Source organism: Triturus cristatus, chromosome 5_1 (genome assembly GCF_964204655.1).
Source record: "Triturus cristatus chromosome 5_1, aTriCri1.1, whole genome shotgun sequence".
Taxonomy (NCBI): domain Eukaryota; kingdom Metazoa; phylum Chordata; class Amphibia; order Caudata; family Salamandridae; genus Triturus; species Triturus cristatus.
In genome coordinates this window covers 695114077-695137612 of record NC_140587.1, presented here as the reverse complement: position 1 = coordinate 695137612, position 23536 = coordinate 695114077, and the positions used below count along the sequence as shown (strand labels likewise).

Below are 23536 nucleotides of genomic sequence, written 5' to 3'. Positions count from 1 at the left end.
TTGCAATGTGGCCCCAGACAAACGAGGTACTGCCTATGCCTGGGAGGCTGTGGGGTATTAGAGATACTGGCTGACGGACGAAGAGGCCACCAAGGGATAACACAGCTGTGCGCCACTTAGGATTGGTGTCATGGAAACAGAGAAGGCCTCTCCAAAGGACTGGTCTGGAGGGAGCACCTTTTAATGTAATCCGCCATAAATCCCTGTCTGAGTTAAGCACACAAAATGGAGGTGCATGCCAAAGAAATAGGACGGTGTGCCTATGTATGTAATCTTCCAAGATTCAGAGAAGAGGGAGAGGAAAAATTGGAAGGCCACTGTCTTCAGTGCTGCAGCAGGGTGCAGCACGTAAGTCCAATGGAAACTTACAAAAATATTTGAGGCCACTTGTAACAATTCATAAACATCCACAATCGTGTGTGTTTATTGGTATTTACCACATACTCACTAGTAGTTTCTCACATTGGAAGCATGTCCAAATGTACTGCTGTAAATCAATCAATTAATCAATCAGTACTTGAAAAGCGCAGCTTATTCCCCCGTGATGGTATCCAGACACTGGGTTGCTGGGCTTAGTCGAAGAGCCAGGTCTTAAGTCTATTCCTGTAGTCCGTCAGTGAGGGTGATGTTCGGAGGTGGAGAGGGCGAGCGTTCCACACCTTGACTGCAATGTCAGAGAAGATGTGGCATCCACCCTGGCTCCGGTGGATGAGCGGTGTCTGTGCAAGGGCGAGGTATTCAGAGCAAAGGTTTCTGGGCAGTTGGTGGAAGTTCAGGCGGTGGTTCATGTATGCTTGTCCTTGGTTGTGGAGGGCTTTGTAAGCACGTGTCAGTAGTTTAAATTGGCATTTTTTATGGACGGGGAGCCTGTGGAGGTTCCCAGGTGCTGAGTAATGTCGGTCTGTTTGGGCAGTTTGAGGATCAGCCTGGCCGTTGATTTCTGTATAGTCTGGAGCCTTCTTGTGAGATCAGAGCTGATTTCTGGATACAGTTTGTTGCTGTAGTCCAGACAGCTGGTGATTTGAGCTTGCATGACGGTTTTTCTTGTGCTAATGGGGAGCCATTTGAAGATTCTTTGGAGCATGCGGAGAGCTAGGAAGCAGGCTGAGGAGACTGAATTGATCTGTTGTATCATGGTAAGTCTGCTATCCAGGATGATACCGAGGTTGGGGGCGTGGACTTTTGATGTGAGGATGGGTCTCAGTTCAGCAGGCCACCAAGGGTCGTTCCGTGGGGAGGCATGGTAGCCAAAGATCAGCACTTCTATTTTGTTCATGTTGGCCTTCAGACAGTTGTCCTTCTTCCAGGCTGTGATGTTCTCCATGCAGTTGTAGAAGTTGGTCTTGGTGGTGGCTGGGTCTGCTGAGAGCGTGAGGATGAGCTGGGTGTCGTTGGCGTAGGATATGATGTTGATATTGTGGGTGCTGATGATGTCGGCTAGGGACTTCATGTAGATGTCAAAGAGGGTGGGGCTGAGGGATGAGCCTTGAGAGACACTGCAGATGGTGCTCATGGGTTCTGAGGTGAAGGGAGGTAGGCGGATTTCTGTGTGCGTCCCGTGAGGAATGATGCAATCCATCTGAGTGCGTCTCCCTTGATTACGATCTAGTGCAGTCTCTTGATGAATGTGTGGTGGGAAACAGTGTTGAACGCAACAAAGAGGTTGAGAAGGATCAGGACGTCTGATTCTCCTCTGTCATGTAGGGTACAGACATTGTTCATGGCATTAATCAGGGCGGGCTTGGTGCTGTGGGTGGGTGAGAAACGGTATTGGGAGGCATTTAGCAAGTTGTTTCTCTCCAGGTGTTCGATGTGCTACCGGTTGACGGCCTTCTCCAGGTCTTTAGCGGGAAATGGGAGCAAAGAGATTGGGTCATAGTTTTGGATTTTGCTGGGGTCTACGGAAGGTTTCTTGAGGAGAAGTTTGACCTCTGCATGTTTCCATGCTTCAGCAACGGTGGCTTTAGCGATGGATACATTGAGGATAGTGGTAAGCTTGTGGCTGATCTCGTTGCTTCCTAGCTTGAAGAGGCGGCGGGGGCAGGGGTTGGTAAGTGGATGGAGTTCCTGATGGCTGTGGTTTTCCGTGTGGTGAGCTGTTCCGATGTGGTGAATTGTTGGTCAGGGGGGCTGTCCGTTGTAGTGAGAAGGCTGAGGAGGTTGGTGGGTTGGGGCTCCAAATTCCCATAGATGGTGGATATCTTGTTGTGGAAATGATTTGCTAATGCGTCGCAGAATTCCTGTGAGGGAGGGATCGTGTTCTCGGTGGCTGCTGGTGAGAAGAAATCTCTGACGACGGTGAAGAGTTCCTTGGTGTGGTTGGCACTTGCCTTGATGCCGTCTGCAAGGGCATCCTTTTTCACGTCTTTGAGTCATTGGTGGTATTTGCTGTGGGCTGTCTTGAAGGTGGCTAGGTCTGTCTTTGCTGGTTTGCCGTCTTCTTGCCAGTTGTTTGCAGATGCCTTTCATTGTGCTGAGTTCTGATGTGTACCAGCTGGCTTGTTAGGTGGATCAGTGGGTTTTGGCTGGTTTGATGGGGGTAACTCGGTCGGCAGTGTTGGTGATCCAGGTGTTAAAGTTCTCGACCTCCTGTTTCAGCTTGGTTGCGGAATCAGGCTGGGTGGTGTTGAGGGTGTCCATCCATTAGGTCTGTGTCACTTTGCCCCAGTTGCGGAAGGAGGTGCTGAGAGGGTTGAGGGTGGTGCGAGGTGATCCTGTGATGGTGAAGTGGATGATGGAGTGGTTAGTCCAGGTGAGTTCCGTGATGTGGCTGTATTTGACTCTGTTGCTAAACGTGAAGATCAAGTCTTGTGTGTGTCCTGCTCTGTGTGTCTGTAACCAACAGGGGGGCAATGTTGTCCATTTGTTCCATGATGTTGGCGGAGTTCGTGCCTGTGGGATTGTCCAGGTGGAAGTTGAGGTCGCAGAGGAAGATGAAGTACTTAGATTCGATGGCGAGTGGGGAGATGAAGTTTCTTATGGTATCGCAAAGGCTGGTGCGTGGTCCTGGGGTCCATAGGTGAGGGTGCCTCTGATGGTCGTTTTATCGTCGGTGTGAAATTGGAAATTCAGGTGTTCCATGATCTGTGTGGTGTACTTTTCGGTGGTGGTGCAGCGGATTGAGCTTTTGTGGATGATGGAGATGCCACCTCCATGTTTGTTGGTGCTGTCTCAGTGCGTCATCTTGTAGCCGTTGGGCGTGGTGGTGGTGATGTCGGGGCAGAGGAGGGGTTGAGTCAGGTCTCTGTGATGAAGGTTATGTGGGGGGCATGGTGTCCCAGACTTCAGTGGCGTGTCTGCAGAATGATCTGGCATTTATCAGGAGGCATTGGAGATGTTGAGGGATGGGTGTGGTGCTGGTTTCTGTGAGGTGGTACTAGGTGGTACTAAGTTTCTAGTCAAGAAACAGTGGTGGGCAGGTGAACGGTCCTGCCATGGAGTAAGGAGATGTGAGGCAGCAGTTGTTGTGGCATCCAGGGTCCAAGACTCAGATATCTATGGTGGAGTACCTGTGGGTGTCCGGAGGGCCAGAGTTCCTGGCGTTGGGCATGGTGCCTGCTGCATGCGTCCGCTGCGACCACGCTGCGGCCTCCATTAAGTAGGTCTTGGGATGGCTGCTAGGGAAGGGGCGGATGAAAGTGGGTGGCAGGAAAACGGGAGAAAACGGCACCGAAATACCAAGGTCTGGCAGGAGATCAAAACTAAAAAGAATTGAAGGGGAATAAATTAAGAAAGAGCAGAAGCTCACTGATAGTGCAGGCTGCATAGGACTGACCCACCCAGGGCAGTAACAGCCTTAGCAGCAATGTGGAAAGGAGGCACTGACAGCAGTGAGGGGAGAGCTGGTGAGGGTAAAGGAAAGAGGTGAGTGTGATCCAAGGCAGAAATGTGGAAGAAATCCCTAGGTATTGTAGGGGGGAGTTGAAATGCATTCTTCACATGGAAAATCATTTTGTTTGCAAAGAAAAACGTTTAATGTTCTAATTCACATTTGGGTTACATTTCCTTGCATATATATGTACACAAAGTTACAATGATGCATACAGAAATATTTACACATTTGAATACTCATCCAAAACTGTGACTGTTAAGGATTTCTATGATTACTTCTGAAATTCTTTGTGAATTCAAAAAAATGTCAGGAATTTGTCCAAAACATCTTTTAACTTCGCCCTTGGAATCTTTGTGAATTGGCACAGTGTGAACAGTAGCACTTAGGGCAGGAGCTCCAGGAAGTAGCGAGGGGTTGTCCATGTAGACAATATGCCCGCTGATTCTCACCCAGCCAGGTGACCAGGATTCCCCCTCTGACCTCATACATACCTCACCCAGCACACTGAATCAATGAACACGTGGGCAACTCGGGCCCTGTCTTGAAAGAAGCGGGGCCACAAGGTAAAGTGCAGTTCAATTCTAATAGGTGACAGCAATGAGATGGGGATTGCTTTATTTTGACTTTCTTTGCAGTGTACTGTGGGAAAGATATGCATATATCTGTGTGCCTATGTGTGTTCGGGATGCATTTTCCGTCACAGATGGGTATTGCAAACTTAACATCTTTTTTGTGTTGGCAGGTACACTGGAGCCCTGTATGGAAGGATAGTTGGTCGAGTTTTGGTATCCATGTTTGGTGTCCAAAATGATGAGTATGGAGCCTGGATTGACCCAGGCCTCTTTGCTGCAATTGGAGCAGCCTCTTTCTTCAGCGGAGTAACTAGGCTAACAATTTCACTCTCCGTTATCATGGTAAATATTAAACAATTCTGTACCTTGTTACCTCTTTTGCTCTCTGCGCTTTTAAACCCTTATTGTAGTTGGTTACAGCAAGTTGTAGCTGTCTTATTAACTCATTATTAACTCTGCAAAAATGAGAAGTACAAAGAGAGAGTGGGCTATGGCAAATCCCTTTTAGCCATTGGCTTTCATGTGTTTTTGTGCTTTTACTTTCGCGTGGATGGGCTGTGTACTTTGTCTCATTTGTGTCTTTATTTGGTTTGGTGATGGGGATCGAGTAGTCCTTAGAGTGCAGAAATAACATGATGCATAGCATATGATCGAGAGCCAGTGTGTGTTCTTTGATGGTTCTACTTTGCTGATATGAAGAGATTTTATTTCTTGATTTATTAAGAAAGTGCTTGCTGCTTGGATGCCTTAGTCTGTCATAGAGACACGGTAATGTTCATTAATCACCCTTGCAGGTCCATTTGCATCATTCTACTTATATGATAACATGTTGGTTTTAAAGCTTTTTGTTGCCAAAATAAACGGGTGCCACCTTCCAAATTGTCGTAGAATTAATTATTTTCTTTATCGGCCTGCTTATTTTCAAATAAGGATGAAGGTGAACGTAGAAAACGTTTTCAAAATGTAAAAAGGTGACCCTTTCACACAGTTGTCATCATGCACTCCGGCCTTTTGGTGTGCACATTAGTAAGAATATGTTTCCATTTTTAACTGGTTATACTGACTGATGTAGAGTTAAAAAGAAAGGTGGTACCCTTATGAAACGTATTATATTATGAGAAGTAATTTACCAATCTTCTTAAAGTGTTTTAGTGTCCAGGCATTGATGAGAGGTCATGGGTAGGGTTCTCTTCATGGCCTTTGGACTATACTAATGAGTTTACTGACATGTAAGCACTAATCACACGTTATAACCAAATATTTCACCTAAAATGTTAAATCAGGATTTGTCTCTCCCTGGCATCACAGACTAAATGCCCATATAACTGTGCCACAATATCTGCCCTTTTACCTGGGCGAGAATCTTACTTTATCCACATTTTATAAACTTCTAGTTTAATAATTGTTTAAGCTTGAGCCTACCTTGCTCCCAAATTATTTATAAACACTGAGTTTGATATTTTAGTTTTGTGTGCAAATATATATTTTTTACTTCTAGATTGCTTATATAATGTTTCTATTTCTGATACTCTGAAGACAGTGTAAAAGGTGTTGTACTAAAAATACAAGTTAAGCTGAGAGTACAGCTTACTACTAAATTGATTTTGGGTTATTTTGACACATTAATGACCATAAGTATAAATGCCTTGAATTTATAATCCAGTCTTTCTCTAGGGAGACTGAGGGGGGCCTGTCCTTTCAGCACATTTCCGATGGTAAAGCCAGGTCCCAGTTTCCCCCGCACTATTACAATTCCCGGCTATACAACTGGACAAATCACTTACATACCTTAAGGGCCTTAAGTCTGGCTCCCCGGTGGACTCATGCCCAGCAAAATTATTACCCTCCCTAGCCCCCACAATAAACCCCACAGTAAATAAGGTGCTAAACTCATCGCTTTCCACCGGCATTGTGCCATCCATTTGGTAGCGGGCAAAAATTCAGCTGCTCCTTAAAAAACTAACCGCGCATCCAAAAGTTTCTGCGAACTATAGGCCGATCTCTCTCCTCCCGGCTTTCTCTAAGGTACTTGAGAGACATGTCAACAGAGTGATCTCGGATTACGCAGTAAGTCACAATCTACTGCAATTGACTCAATATGGCTTAAGGGCAAATTACAGCACCTAGACAGCTCTGTTGGAAGTGATGGAGCACCCAAAGGAAAAGCTTGACCAGTGGGGCAGAGCTATCCTCATACTACTTGACCTGTTGGCAGCGTTCGACACGGTCTCACGCAAGAGACTCCTCAATAGACTAAGGAACATAGGCATCGGTGGTTTGGCACTAGCCTGGATAACATCTTTCCTGAAGGATAGAAATCAGGTAATATGGATGCCCCTTTTTTTGCAGCCCCCATGCCCAACATGAATGTAGGAGTCCCTCAGGGCTCCATCCTGAGCCTGACACTCTTTAACTTATATATGTCCCCCCTTGCACTCCTGGCTGAGGCCAACTGTGCTAAGATAAAAAAACAATATGCTGATGATACGCAGCTGATCGTTTCCTGTGATAAGGGGGCAGACTTTAATGGGGATGCAATTAGATCTTGTCTCACAAAGGTTTTTGCAGGCAAACCAGCTTAAATGCAACCTTGACAAATCAGAGATTGTCTTTTTTGACCTGCCTTCCGTGAGTAACTGGAGCCATTTGTGGGTGGAGGAGCTGTCCAGCTCAAACCACGGTTAAGAACCTTGGCAGCTACATTGATAATGTCCTCTCGATGAGATCCCAAGTCCAGACACTGGAGGGTACCTGTTTTGGCATGCTTCACATGCGTAAAAGATTCCTCCCGCTCCTTCCACCTGATTCCAGGAAGATAGTGGTTCAGGCTTTGGTGACGTCTAGATTGGACTATGCTAATGTCCTATACTTGGGCCCGCAGAACTACCTCCTCCAGCGCAACCAGGTGGTGCAAAACTCAGCGGACAGGGCGATCCTTAGACTGAAACCCAGGTCACACACGGCCCCTCATCTCAAGGCTTTACACTGACTTCCAGTGTAGGAAAGGATACAGTGTAAGGCTCTGGTCATATTCTTCAAAGCCCTCCGTGGCAAGGGGGTAGGAAACCTCAAAAGGCATGCTTGCCACTATGCACCCATCAGACCCATAAGATCATCCTCCTCGGACCTCGCCTGCATCCCCAGAGTACACTTGGTATGCATGGGTGTTAGATCTTTCGGTTTCTTGGGTGATCAATCTGTTCCAAATCATCTTCACGGAAAACAGAAGCAGAGCCCATGGCTCGACCCTCCTATTTTGCATACAATTTTAATATAGGCCTGACAGTTTGACAAAGAGATGAGATAAATGGCAACATAATATATCTAATCTCACCAGAACTAGAGAAACTATTACTACGAGACAGTGCAACCAGTGAAGAATAGTACTCTTAGATGCTTCTCAGTGCTGGATGTGGAACCCACTGATGAAGCACACCACAGTTGGTAGATGAGGGTTTCTCTTCCTATATAAGTACATGAATTTATAGTAATGCCATAAGATGTTTGTGTGTTTCTTCCAGCAGTTTTGTACTTCTTGTGTGTTTATATTTGTTTATGGAGATGTACTTCTTGTGTGTTTATATTTGTTTATGGAGATGATACCACAATCCTTCTCACATCCTCTTTTGTGTGTTAGCTACCTGTGTTGTATCTTTCCTGTAGGTGTGAGAGAATAATATGATATTCTTCCTTGCTACTGTGAATTACTTATTGTTTGTGTTAGGGAAGGTTGTGCTGCTGTCCAGGTTGTACCTTTATTGTGCTGTGGAGCTTTATATATAAACCCTTCCACTACACACAAAACAAAATGTGTAAGCAGAGTTTACGTTTGGTTTTACAAAAGAAACAAGTAGTTTTTTAAATGGACTAGACAACTTTGTAAAGTTTGTAGAAATAGGTGACAAGTGGCTCCACGTCATGTACAACACCTTCTGCTAATTGATGAGGAAGATACCATACTTGATAGAATTATATTGACTTCAGGGATATGTGGGAATTTGTTTTTAAAATCCTGTAAGGGATATCTCTTACCCAAAAAATGAGGAAATCATTCCTTATGGATATCCTTTCATTTGTTTGTCAAGATATCCTTTGGAGCATCACGGAAAGGTAGATAATCTCCTTGCTGGAGGCTGTATTGGCCAAGAATTTCTTCTCCACTTGAGCAGGGGTTGTATCAAACCCCAAAACTACCCTAAAGTGCACGACAACTGATAGCACAGAGTTGGGGCAAAATTTAAATAGTGTGGTTCAACCTTTTCTTTCCATCAATTTCAGGGTGAAGCTCCATCCCTTCCTGTGCTGTTTTCCGAGTGTAACACACTTCAGGTGATGGATGTTTGCCACTGTTTTTTTAATCAGGAGCTATTTCATCATCATACTTTAAATTACTATGACAGTTCTAAGTTTACTCAATGATGAGAGTTTACATTAGTTTTAAAAGTTTGTTTCTAATTAAGAGTTTAGTAAGATTATTTTTGTTCTTTTCATTCAGATTAGTTGATAAATTCAAGTAAGTTTACAGAAATCTCATAAAATATGGTAGAACAAATCCTCAAATAATGCATCATGCACCTTCCATAAAGGAAAAATACCCTATTCTAAAGAACAGGAAAAGAACTTTAAAGTTAGTAGAACTCATGAAGAGTTTGAATCCAAAGGAAAAAGAGTTAGAAAAAGATAGCCTAAAGCTCAAGATCCAGTTAAAGCTTCCAGACTTCCCTTTGAGGGTAGTTCATGAAACTCAGTGGAGTCTCATTAATTCGAACAAAAAAAGCATACAGTCACAGTAGCAATCTGTAACAAGCATTGAAAATGCAACAGGTCTCGCCTTTTATTAAGTTAAAGCCATTTGCTATGCTATACAGTACCATTAGCAAAGCAAATGGCTTTAACTTAATCAAAGGCGAAACCTATTGCATTTTTAATGCTTATTTACATTACTGCTGGCCATCCCGCACGGAGATGCTCATGCCAGCTAATCTTGCATGGGGTGGTCACTAATGTAATCTTGTTTGTTGTGTACAACACGAATAATAGTGTCTTGGAATGATTTTCATTGAACATAAGTAGCTTTTATTACTAAAAAGATTGGAGACTCCTGGTAAATACATATGAATTGAGTTACAAAATTGTTGGTGGAGGTGACACTGAGATTACAGTGTCAATGTAGGAGTGGAAGATCAAAATGCATCCCAGAAGAGTTATCATTCTGAATAAGCAGTTCATCAGTAAAACGTGTTTGCACTATGGCGAGTTTTTTGCTTTGACATGGTGACCTCCCCTTGACCCATCCTTCTTCTCCTCTCTTTCCTCCTCCGGCTCCCACACCTTCACTAACACCCTGGCTACCACTGATCCTCTACTACCGCCGGCTCAATGTGGATTTGGGGGTTGGGTTGATGAAATAGGATGTTCCAGCACTTTATGATTTCTGTCGCAGGACAGTGAAGGGGTGCCGGCACCAGAGGGCAGGAATAAAAGCGGAGACTTGGTTGACATTCAGCCGGGTTTTTTTTTGTACTGGCTAGTACTGTATGTTCATTTCATTGCATGTACGCAAATATACTCGGAAAGTCAACTATGCCGTATTTTCCCTGTGCAAAATATAAACCCCAAACAACAAATAAAAGAAGAAATCACTTCGAATGTGTTTTAGAGCGGGCTACGTGGTTTCTGAATAATTGAAAGCAAAGGGAGAAATCATATGAATGCAAAAAAGGGGTGGAAACAGAAGCTTTTAAAACAAATCCACTAAGAACAGGTTCCCTTCCAGAACCTCAAATTAGCTGGGACCCGAGAATAGTAGGCAGGCTGTAGCAGAGACTAGGGGGATGGGATTGTAACAGCAGAGGTCTCAAAGATGGTAAGAGGAACAAACCAGAAAATGGAGGGCTGGAAGCAAGGGCCAGGGGGTGCCTAGGTGGGTACTGGGCGCACAGAGTCGAGGGCTGGTACCTATTAACGCGGTATTGGGCGCCGTGGGTATGAATGAAGAGATGCAGATAAATCATTTTACCCAGGTCCATGCATCAGTAGCTCATCCACTCTAGTTTTTTTTTTCTTTGCAGTCAGGGATTTGTAGTTTTGTTGATCCCACTATAAAATACGGATTACAATTCCCTGTGCTTCCAGAGCTACTCACCTACTGAGCTGGGACACTTGCGAGCTCTGGAGACGTGAAGTCGGATTCCGGAACCGACTAACAGAACAGGAATCAGCCACTTGCAACAAACAAGCAACGGAAAGAAATATTTTATAACGGATAGTTTGGGCACAGGACGCAACTTTCAATTTTACTTCAACTATAAGATGTAACGCAGAACTGTGCGAAATACCAAAAGTAATTAATTTAGAGCTACATCATTGACGCCTGACGGCAGGGGAGGGGAAGGCAGTGGGTGGTGGATAGTTTATCTCCAGGGTGCTTTGTGCAGCTGCACATAATCAACAACAAAACAGACGTGAACTGGGTCACGAGTAGGCCTGGGCTAAAATTTCGTTCAGTTCGCGGAAATTGCGATAATTTGACATTCTCGCGTTCCGCGGAAAGCGCGAAAATGTCAAAATTTCCGCATTCCGCAGCTTGGCGATAATTTGTTTCTTGCTCGCGCTGTAAAATAATACATTCTCGCGCGCTCGTGATCGCCTTACCTGAATCCCTGCGTTCGCCGACAAGTTTTCTTGATCCGGTCGCGTTCTCCATGAGATGTTGTATTGTTTTTAGCCATTTGCGCTGTCTCGCGACAGTTCGCGCCCGCAGTGACGTCATGCGTCGCGCGATCACATCTTTCTTCTCGCGATCATGCACCGCGAGACAACTGAAAACAAGATGGCCGCACCCGCGAGCAACCACATGGGTACGTTGGCGAGCCGCAACCATGCAGAAAATCTCGTGAACATGCGGGAAAAAAACGTACGCATCTTCGCGATATTTCCGCGTGTTTGCGATAATTTTTAACATTTTTGCGATAATTTGCGACAGTGGATTTCGCAAATTCCGCCCACCCCTAGTCACGAGAGTTATGTTACTGTGATCAGAGTCAGACACACAGGGGTCGGCAGATAAAAATCCTTCCCTTTGGGAGATTCTGCTCAACGGGGAACCACGATATTCACTAGATATGAACCACTTACCGACTGACCTCCCTGCGCCGGTGTCAGTCTCCTCATTCCACACACCCACCTGTCTGCACTCCTCCCCTTCACAATACGCTGATGCCCTGCCCCTCTCCGGCCAGGTGTATATCAGGTCCTGCATACACTAGTGCGCCAACCCCTGCGTGAACCGACGCATGGAAAACTCACTGATGACAGACAGCGTTGGCTTGCATCCCTGTCAGGATCTTGGCCATATTAAAAAAATAAAACAGAGAGGAAACAGTCATGCACACTCTGAACTGCTGGAGCGCGCTTTGGAGGTGGCGGATTGGGAGGGGGGATCAGGGCACAGTGTTGTTAGAGCAGGCATATGGTGGGCAATGTGGGGGTCCCATGGGGAGGCATTGGGCATTGTGGGCAAGGCTGTTGACTTTGGGGCGGTGGGATGGCATGGGCCCGGTATGTGGCGCTATTACACGACTAGTTGTCGAAAGAAGAAAAAAACAAGGGTGCGGTGGGAGCGTGTGAGGCAGAGGAGACGCCATACACGTGCACATCGCCTGCCCGTGCGCGCACATGGTTTGTCTCCCTTCGCGCACCAAACCCACAACAATAGTCTCGCCAAGGCGATGCAGCGCAAGCGCTGCGTTCGCTAGGCGAGACCTAAAAACCGAGCAATAAGTCAAAGGATAAACAGCACCAGCGGTACCCACAGCTGTCAGTCAAGGGAAAGGGAAATGGAATGGGTGTCTGGGAAAGGCTATGCGGAATGAGCGTGATCTACACAAGAAATATGCACTAAAATATAATTCAAAAATAATGTTGCAAAATGGGTTGCAGTTCTCTGCTCTTTAGATTCAATCAGGCAACAGCATTTGTCTGAGAGTGAGCTCAGCTCTTCCTTTCCCACAAAATAACATGCTTCTCAAAACATTTTATCACAAAGTTTGTTACAGACATCTAACCTATGTAGCTTCTTGATTCATAAGCCTCTGTTTCGATAGGCATTGAACACAGTTTAAACTTCTAATGTTAAATGTTTCATTGAGTAAACAATAAACTATGCTAAAGAAGAGAAGCATCATCTTGCAAAAATACTGTTTAGTAATGCATTTTGTAGGAATCTGGCTCTCTATATAGTGTACTAAAATGAAGTACACCATGCAGAGAGTCCAGTGTGTCTCCTATTAGTGTACAGAGGCTAAAGTAGGTAATACTAGCATTCTATTTTGTGATAGTGTGGGCGAGAAGTTAGGCTTATCAGAGGGTAGTGCTAAGCATTTGTTATACTCACAGAGGCAATAAATGAGACACACACTCAAAGAATAAATCCAAGACCAATTTAGAAAAATAACACGTCTTTTTATATATATTTTTGAACCTAGAACTAAGTTCAAAGGTAAGTACTGTATTTCTAATGAATTTCCAAAGATATGGAAATAATTCAAAGTTGTGCGCTATTATGCACCATATAATCCTGTGGAAGGAAAAAGCTGGTAGGTAAAGATCACAGCACAGACAGTTGTAGAGGTTCACCTTCAGGGTTTAGAGTAGCATGAAGCCAAGTTTCAATGTTCTACCAACAATTCTTTGGGCGCGTACTAAATACCGTAAGGAGCAGGGCGTTGGTGGAGTTGGTAGGTGGTGCACAATGGGGAAGGGGGAACCTCTAAAGACAGGCTGCACAGGGAACTTGCCGGCAAGTCCGAGAGCTCCCAAACTGGAGCTGGCATCACAAGGGCCTTAGGGACAAGGGTACACAGCTGGGTTGAGCTGTGTGTAGCTCAGGTAGTTTGGTCAGCCCTGGTGTGTAAAGGTGCTCCTCGCGGTCAGGTGCCAACAGTTGGCCGAGGAAATTTCAGGACTGCTGGGCCACTCTCGAGGTGGGTCTCAAGGTTCTTGATGTCCCTCGTGAGTGCTGGGCTCAGGTACAGTTGGAGCACGGATTGGACACTTTGATGTTGGTCGTCTGGTACCCCAGGGGTTGGTACTGCATGGCTCCTGTCGGACTGTGGCGGTTTTGGTGCCTGTAGTCTGCAAGGGAGTAGCTCCTTCATCCAAGGGAGTTCTTGGGCAGTTTGTGAAGGCTGGTAGTCCTCTGGGATTTTTAGAGGCCACACAGCAACAAAATGAGGCAGTTCCCCTCGACTGCCGAGTCTTGAAGTGGCAGACAGGGGTTCATGACAAAACTCAGCAGCAGGCACTTAGTTCTTGGGTTCAGCAGCTCATCTTTGTCCTCCTTGTCTTTAATTCAGTTGATTCTGAAGTTCAGGGTCAAAGAGTGCCACCTACTCAATTTAGGGGTGTTGAGGGGAGTACCAGGTACCTTTAGGGTGACTACACTCTCTATATGACCACTTCCTTGGGAAGTGTGCATAACCCTGACCCTAGTAGGCGAATTCTCTACAACACAAAATGGAGGGTTCTAAAAAGTGATGTTAACATCAGCTGCCCCACCTTAGGGGTGGTGCTGGCTAGATGTGGGCCCACCTCCTTATCTAACTAATTTTTCTAGCTGTGCTCCCATGAAAAAGTGGGGACAGAACAGGGGTGTTGGCATCTTCTACTAGCTGGAGAGGCCTGGGTCACATTTCAAAGGCAGCATGGCCTTTGAAGCATCCCAACCTGAAAGGCAGTTCCTGCTTGGATGAGGTGTGAACACCTCTGCCCAGAGCAGACTTTGTTCCCGGGTTCTGAGAGCGAAGGCTCTCATCACAAGAAGCCAGAAACATGTTTAGTGGTGGCAGGCTGGTCGAGAAAAGTCAGTCAACACACTGCCCTCTGTCTGCATGTATTAATACATCCAGCACTGGCATCAGTGTGGGTTTAGACGAGGTGTTTGGTACCAAACACCTTGGGGTACAGTGAAGCCATCATGTTGCTGGGGAACTCTTAGTGATGAGTGTTCAGCCCATGTACTTGTTATGACTTCCCTGTGCACTGGTAATATCTAAGGCTGAACTTAGATATCACAGAGACATATCCACTCTTGCGGCTATGTCCTCACATGGGTATAGTGCACCCTGCCTTAGGACTTACGTATACACATACAGTGCTGGCAGGCATGGCACACAGGGATGTGTGCCATGTTGATTCTTTGGTTTTCTCTGCACCAAGACATGTAGCCTGCAATGTAGGCTGCAATGGCAGTTTGCTTGATCTTGGTGAGGGATCCCTAGTGTGGTGCAATTCGTGCTGCACCCCTAGTAGACCCTCTACAGTCCCAAGGCCTAGGTAACAGGGGTACCATTTTCTAGAGACTTACAGTGGAGCGGAAGTCATGCCAATTGTGGAACAATCGTACAGCTTAGGGAAAGAACACTGGTGCTGGGGACATGGTTAGCAAGAACCCAGCAAACTCCCAGTCAACATTGCACCAGATACCCGGCAAAAAGTGGGGGGTAACCATGTCAAAGGGGGCACTTTCCTACACATTTCATTAACACGAACAAGAAATACTGTTTTAAAGTGTACAATTATTCTATTCAAGCATTATGTGAAATATGGGGTAAATAGGAAGTTTAGTTATCACAATTAGATTTTTGTTAGCAAAATGTTAATACATTTGTTAGACTGGAACATTTTGCAGTCATAACTAATATTTCTAAACATGTCAAATTAAGGTCAAGGCTCTAAATTCCACTGAGCCTATTTCATCATTGTCGAGGTCAATTCTAGTTAAAAGAAAACTTGCATTTGAACGCTTTGCCGGTCTATATGAATAACTATATCTGCCTATTGCTGTTCACACATGTAAAATATGTGTGATTTCATCTTTAGATTTTGTGTTAATCATTGCTCGTGTAGCTGCTATTCTAAACAATTTACATCTTAATTAGCTTCTTCACACCCTTGCACATATTTCCCTTTTGGCATCTTGTCTTCGTTCTCATCTGTGCCCTCAGGATTCTGCCTCCTTGCTATGGGCTCTTTTAGAGCAGACATCACTGCCGCAAATAGTAAGGATTACAGGGAAGGCCTGGAGATGGAAATAACTTCCTCTTCCTGCTCCAAATGCTGCTTCTTTGAATAGCTTTTGCCGTTCTGAAGCAGAGGAAATGAGCTAAAGCTCCAGTTCCTGTTGGAGGAGTGTTTGTATAGCACAAAGATGGTGTTACTGCAAAACAAAAAAAAATCAAACTCTGATGTGAGGGAAGCTCTTCCTTCATGTCCTGAATTTGATTTTGAAAAGTATCTTTGACTCCAAAAATCAGAAGATACAAACAGGGTGTAATGATATTTTACAGTGTAGGAGAATGTGGGCGAAAAAAGATGTTTATGGCTAAAAGCAAAGAGAATGCTATTTTAGTATCACAGATCAAATACTCTGTGCTTCTTACATGAAATCACTTGAACATGTGTGGGAATACTAGGTATCTGAAAGAGACAATTAGTTATGGATTCCTCACCTCAGAATAACCCCCAGGCGTCAGACTGGATCCGGAGAATTTTTCTTCAGCAGTACCCCTGCGCGTCGGTAGGTGGCGTTGGACGACTCCGCATTCGCCGTTGGCATCGTGGTCACCCGAAGGACGTTGCGGTATCTACTTAGACGCCGCCCCTGCGCTCTGACGTCAGTTCTTTTTTTCCGCGCCAGCCAGCGCAGATCCAGAGATAGCAGTACCTCAAGTCACTTTTTGACTCTATTTTTGCTACTTTTTGTCGACGTCTTTTTGAGTCGTTTCAACTCCTGGTGCACAGGGATGTCATCTCGGCAGACCGGCTTCAAGCCTTGTGACTCCTGTCACAAGCTGATGTAGGGGACGGACCCCAATCTTGTGTGCCTCTCATGACTGGAGCGCGACCATGGCCCCGAAGTCTTTGGCGGGGGGCGGTCCCGAAAGCTTCTGGAGGCCCGGCAGTCAGCTTTGCGCCGATCACTTTCCCGGTCGAGAGGGAGGTCCCGAAGCCATCACCACTCCTCATCGAAGTCTTTGTCTTCAGATAAGTATAAGCACAAAAAGAAGGCGAAGAAGCACTGTCACTCTTTGTGTTCTCCCCGTCCGTCGGCTGAGGAGACGTTGGATACGGGTGGTAGTTGCCTGGCCCCATGAGCAGAGCCTGTAGGGTCGACCCGAGCCTCCTTCCCTTTCCGGGGCGACCCCTGCCCTACTTCGTAGCTTTTACAAAGCTCTCCATTCTATTTTTGGGCAGCCTGACTCCGCTGGCACACCTTCGGGCCCCGAGGACTCGGCTGAGGGCTCTAGGCCTTCGATGCCGGCGGCAGATGCAGGCCCCCTGGGATCCAGACCTGGATCCGGATCGGCACCGGTTGACCTTGTGACACCTCCTCTGGTGCCGAATCCATTGGCGATGCCTCCCCCTCCTCCGATGCCATTGTGTCCCCAGCCGACTTCGACCCCGGCCTCCCCCTCAATGGGGACACGGAGCCGGACCGACGTCACCCAACGTCGGGACCAGCGCCGACCTGTACTTTTGCACCCATGTTCTCCCCTGGTGTCCCTATTGCCCTGAGTGGCTACCAGAGGAGGGTGAGGAGGACTGGGAGGTGTCTGTGGACTCTCTGTCAGACCAGTTGGAAGAACCGGACTGGATTGGGTGAGGCCAGTGGTCTGGACACTTCCGCAGACCTTGGCATGCTTTCTCCCCCTACTGTGGCTACAGAGGAGGGTGCGTCATAAGCAGTGTTGTTGCATAGGGCGGCTGAGGCCTTAAACCTCGAGCTTCCTAAGGTGGAGGTTAGGACTAACCTGCTGCTGTTCAATGAGGCCCTCACAGACATCCTTTTGGGCACGTGGTCCAAGCCCAACACAGGGGCTCCTGTGGACAGGATGATTGCTCGACTCCACCGCCCCAGCCCCGGGCGACCCCATTTTACGCTCCCAACACCCCACCCCTGAGAGCTTGGTGGTCCAAGCCTCAACTTCCAAGGGCGCATTGCCTACCCCACCACCTGAAAGGGAATCCAAGAAGCTGGACCACCTTGGGAAGAAGATGTTTTCTTCCTCCAGCTTAGGACTGCGGTTGGTGAACATCGCATGTCTATTGGGCCGTTACTTTAACTCTGTGTGGGATATGGTTGCGCGAGTGCTGCCACAATACCCGGAAGAGGCATGGGCTGTAGTCTCCCATGCAGTGGCCGAAGGGAGAGATGCAGTGATGTTCGCCATCCGATGTGGGCTGGACACCGCTGACTCGCTAGGCAGGACGATTTCCACGTCAGTAGCCCTTAGACGCTACGCCTGGCTAAGGTCCACTGGCTTTTCGGGTGATGTCCAAGCTACTCTTTTGGACATGCCCTTTGATGGCCTTCGCCCATTCGGCGACAAAGCCGACAATGCGCCTGAGCGCTTTAAGGACTCTAGGGCCATGGCCAGATCCTTGAGCCTCGCTTCCACCTCCGGCCCGGCGCAGTCTTCTTTTCGCCCCTTTTGTGGCAACGGAAGGGGTGCCCCACCACGTTCCACCCAGAGCCACAGGCCTGCGCAAGCGGTCCAGGCTCTGCGTGGCCGGGGATGTGGGACCCACTGTCGTGGGTCTGGGAGCCAGTGGGTGGGCCAGTCCACCAGCGCCGCATCAGTAGCAGCCTCCAAGCCCTCCTAGTCTGACCTTTCAGGGCCACCAACTGCCAGTGGGTGGAAGGATTCGCCATCACCTCCCCCACTGGCGCAACATCACGTCGGACAGGTGGTTTTTGCAGATAGTCTGAAGGGGCTTCTCCCTCCCCTTCGAGACTACCCCTCCATCCATGCCGCCTCAATTCTATTGCATGTCAGAGGATCACCTGGCCGTTATCCAACAGGAAGTTACAGCTCTCTTGGCCAAAAAAGCCATTGAACGAGTTCCTGCCCCAGAAGTAGGTTGTGGTTGTTTTTCCCACTACTTTCTGGTGCCCAAGAACGACAAAGGCCTGCGTCCTATCTTGGATCTCAGGAACGTCAACCGCTTCCTCAGGAAGGAGAAGTTCAAAATTTTGACATTGGCTCAGGTCCTGTCTGCCCTCGACCCTGGAGACTGAATGATAGCGTTGGACTTGCAGGACGCTTATTTTCACATCCCCTTCCTGCCTGTCCACAGGCGTTACCCACAGTTCACGGTAGGCCACGAGCACTTTCAATTTACTGTGCTCCCTTTTGGCCTTACCAGCGACCCTCGGGTGTTCACAAAGGTGATGGCGGTGGTCGCAGTTCATCTGCGCAGATCAGGGGTTCCAGTCTTCCCCTAACTTGGCGACTGGCTGTTGAAGGTGGGCTCGCCCCAGGCTGTCGTCTCCTACCTCCAGACTACAGCCGACCTCCTGCATTCGCTGGGGTTCACCATCAACATGCCGAAGTCACACTTGATTCCCTCTCAGAAGCTCCTTTTCATGGGAGCGGTTCTGGACACAGCGCAGTTTCTGGCTTATCCTCCTGATCAGCGAGTCCGGGATATTCTGGCTATGATTCCGATCTTTCAGCCTCTATCCTGGGTTTTGGTCAGCATGTCCTTCAGGCTACTGAGCCTGATGGCCTTCTGCATCCTGCTGGTGGATCATGCCTGGTGGCATATGCAGGCTTGGCAGTGGGACCTGAAGATCCAGTGGTCTCAACATTAGGGTAACCTGTCCGATTGCATCCAGATCTCGGCGGGCACTGCACACCAATTGCAGTGGAGGCTAACGAACCAGGATTGGGTCAACTGCAGGTCCCTCTCCCTTCCCCAACCAGAGTTCACAGTTGTGACAGATGCCTCACTTCTGGGGAGGGGTGGCCACATGGGAGAGGCGGAGATCAGAGGCCTCTGGTCTCCAGCGGAGTCTGGGCTCCACATCAACCTTCTGGAGCATCGGGTGATCCATTTAGCACTGAAGGCATTCCTTCCTTCTGTCAAAGGGAGAGTAGTGCAGGTGTTCACGGACAACACCACTGCCATGTGGTACTGCAACAAACAGGGCGGGTTGGGATCATGGACCCTATGCCAGGAGGCACTTCGTCTCTGGAAGTGGTGGGAACATTAGGGCATGTCCCTGGTGGTTCAACACCTGGCAGGTTCTCTGAACGCCAAGGCAGATTAACTCAGCCGCCGGTGCATGATGGATCACGAATGGCGTCTTCACTTGGAGGTGGTGCAAGGCCTCTTTCAGCGGTGGGGAGAGCCTTGGTTAGATCAGATCTATTCACCACCAAAGAGAATGTGCAATGTCAGCAGTTCTGCGCGTTTGAATTTCCAAGGCGGCACTCACTTGGCGACGCTTTTTGTCACGAATCGAGTTGCGGTTTTCTATACGCCTTTCTGCCTATACCACTTCTACCTAGAGTGGTGAAAAAGATCACGAGCAACCGGGCCCAAGTCATTCTTGTGGCCCCGGACTGGGCACGAATAGTCTGGTGTCCCGAGCTCTTGCACATGGCCATCGATCCTCCGATCAGACTGCCCTTTTAGGAGGATCTTCTGTCGCAGTAGCAGGGGACGGTCCTCCACCCGAACCTGTCCAGCCTCCACCTTCTTGCGTGGAGATTGAGCGGCGACAGTTGACAACTTTCAACCTTCCACCCGAAGTCTGGAACGTTATTTTGGCAGCCAGTCGGCCCTTCACCAAAACGGTATACGCCTGTAGATGGAACAAGTTTGTGGCACGGTGCGCAGCAAAGGCTGTGGATCCCCTTTCTGCCCTCCTTTCAGAAGTTCTCCTCTTCCTTCTTTCTTTGGCCCAGCAGGGCTCTGCTCTGGGCACTCTAAAAGGCTATCTTTCAGCCATTTCAGCCTTTCTTCGACTTCCTGACCAGCCTTCTCTTTTCAAGTCCCCTATTGTAAATCGCTTCCTTAAGGGCCTTACTCACTTGTATCCTCCAATTCCTTTTGTAATGCTTCAGTGGGACTTGAACCTGGTTCTGGCGTATCTTATGTGCACTCCTTTCGAGCCACTACATAACTGTCCTCTCAGACTTCTGACACTTAAAACTGCCTTTCTGGTCGCCATCACCTCTGCTCACAGGGTGAGTGAACTTCAGGCCCTTTCTTCAAAACCTCCTTTCCTGGCTGTTCATCCGGACAAAGTTGTCCTTCGTACTAGGCCTTCCTTCCTTCCCAAAGTGGCTACCTCTTTCCACATAGGAGAGACCGTCACTTTGCCTACCTTCTTCCTGCCCCCGTATCCTTCTAAAGAGGAAGAGAGGCTCCACCGTCTGGATCCAAAACATGCGCTTTCCTTCTATCTGGATCACACAAAACAATTTTGGGTTAATGACCAGCTCTTTTTTGGCTATGTGGGCGCCAAGAAAGGTTGGCCATGCAAAAGCGAACCATCTCCCGATGGGTTGTTCTTTGCATCAAAATCTGCTATTCCTTCGCAAAAAAGGAACCTCCTGTGGGGTTCGCGCCCATTCCACCAGGGCAACGGCAGCCAGTACTGATTTGGGACGTGGGGTCCCCAATCATGACATCTGCCAGGCAGCTACGTGGGCTTCTTTGCACTCGTTTACTAAACACTACTGCCTGGACAGCCAAGTCCGGAGAGACGGCTTCTTTGGCCATTCTGTTCTCCAGGACTTCCTGGTGTGAACTTTGTTCGCAGACCCACCTCCGAGGTTGGTATTGCTGGGGTATCTATTCTAAGGTGAGGAATCCATTACTAATTGTCTCTTTCAGATGAACAAGTTACTTACCTTTGGTAACGATATATCTGAAAGAGACATATATTCGTTATGTATTCCTCACCGCCCCACCCATCCTCCCTGTTCTGCGAACTGACTTCTAGGGTAAGGGACTTCCCTTTAGGGCCCTAGTTTTGTGCACCAGTGGCCAGTGTCTTGCATGGCTCTGCGCTTCTGGCGTGGAATGTCGTGTAAAGAACTGACGTCAGCGCGCAGGTACGGCCTCCAAGTAGATGCTGCAACGTCATTCGGGCGACCATCATGCATACTACGAACTCGGAGTCGACCGACACCACCTACCGACACGCAGAGGTACTGCTGAAGAAAAATTCTTCGGATCCAGTCTGACGCCTGGGGGTAATTCTAAGTTGAGGAATCCATAACTAATCTATGTCTCTTACAGATATATCGTTACTGAAGGTAAGTAACTTGTTCATTTAGACATAAGCCCTGATTCACTGATTGGAAACAAACTTTTGAGATGGAGGAATGGTGTACATCTGGGGTGGTATTCCAGGGTTTGATTTTATGATGTGTAACAATGGAAATAGTCCAAGTGCTTTCAGAAGAAAATACTTAAGGTCTCATCTTTTATTGGAATGTTATCCGTTATTACCTCTACGTTGATGTTATCCAAACTTATCGTTTGTAAAATACAATGTTACCAGCATTTTTTTTTTAAATCAATTGCCTTTCTTGATGTTACTTTTGCCTTGGGTAAATATCTCATAACTTGGCCAATTATGTATTGTATAACTAGTTTTAATAAATCTGATTTATACTGTGTATTTTAGGGCCTAATGGTCAAATACAAATTCAAAATAAACTTTATAGATAGATAGATAGATGAAGGACATATGTACTGATACTTAGAGAGATAGACCAAGGGAGATACAACTGCATAAAAAGACAGAGGGAGTGATGTAGATAAAGAATGACAAATGTACAGATAAAATAATTTCTCTATCTGTGCATCTATCATTGCAACCGAGGTTAAGAGGCTTGGAGAGGTTACGTTGTTGCGAGAGATAGATACCAATAGATAGATAGATGGATGGATAGACAGATTAATAGATAGATAGGTCGATAGATTGATAGATAGATAAAAGGTTGAGAGAAGGAAAGTAGATAGACTCAGTTTAGACTAACCCTATCATTACATTTCTTTCTATCTTTCCATGCCTTTTTGTGTCTTTATTACTCATGTCTTTCTGTCTCTCCTTGTCTTCTTCTTGCTCTGTTTTTGTCGCCCCATGTCATTCTGCCTCTCTCTGTTTTTAGCTCTGCCTTTCCCTGCCCCTATCTTGCCATCCTTCCTTGTTGTTCTCCTTCTGAGTGTCTCCTTTTTTCATTTGATGCTCACGCCTGTTTCCTTCTATTCATTTATTTTATTTAACTAATAAAGCAAAAAAACTAAACGCAAAGTGCCAGTGCAAAATGTGATTTATAGTTCACTTATTTATCAGCAAATAACAACAACAGTTGTAAGGCAGTGTAAGCAGGGTAGAGCAGGCTGAGGCTGTGGGGTGGTGCCGGAAGTGGGACTGGGCAGGGGCAGTGTGGAACTGTAGTGGTCCTGCAGACTGAAGGTGCTGTGCGGGCGGGTGTGGTGAAGTGGGCACTGGTCCCAGGGGAGGTTTTCAGTCTTCACCTAGCCAGTGCCATGTGGCCTGGAAAGGTTTGAGTCGCCTGCATCCAAACCTGCCATTAACTCAGCCAGCAAAGCCTGGCCCACTCTGGAACCTGGTCCTGCATGTTGGTGGTGGTCTATGGAGGGATGGTGAGGGAGCCGAATGCAGTCTGGGGCTGTGGTGATCGGAGCAGGTTGAAGTGATGCCTTCAGATGCTCGTGCAAGTCGAGAAAGTGGACTAGAACAGGATGCGTTGTGGAAGGAGGAACAAGCGAATGCTACGGATGGGCTAGCAGGCCCTACAGGCGGAGGGTGTGTTGACTGGTCCACCAGAGTGCCACAGATCAGGAAGAAAAATAAATAAAGAAGCTCAGCTCCTGCCACCTCCTCACGCTGGATACAGGAGCTATTTTAGATGTGGGAAACACCCTTATCTTCTACCTATAGAGAAGCTCTTCCCTGTAACCTTGCTGCATATGTATTCTAGGTGACGAGGCAGCCACCATCTTTCATAATGGGAGTCATCAACCAATCATGATGCATCAGCTACCCATGCTTCTGCCCCCCGTGGCATGACAGGGACCAGTCAGCAAGGAACACCAGTAGTCCCTTAGAAGGTGAAGGCAGGGAAACCTTTCTCTAAACAATGAACCTCCATTGGAGTCTATGGCACTGCACTGTCCGTGCTAGTGTCCAGGTTCTTCAATGGAACTACTTCTCAGGTGGACTCAGATAACTATTGTCCAACTAAATATTTATAGCAATTAAAAATGTATAGAAAGTAAGATCAACATCTGGGTGGAGCCT

General features: G+C 47.2%; 1 protein-coding gene across 1 annotated transcript in view; it reads left to right on the top strand.

Annotated features, from left to right (window-relative positions):
- Nucleotides 1–23536, top strand: part of LOC146831375 (chloride channel protein C-like) — a 497244-nt gene that overhangs the window by 220998 nt on the left and 252710 nt on the right. The window contains exon 11 of the mRNA XM_085605651.1: nt 4575–4746. Within this exon, the coding sequence (XP_085461777.1) occupies nt 4575–4746 (172 nt within the window). The remainder of the gene's footprint in view (nt 1–4574; nt 4747–23536) is intronic.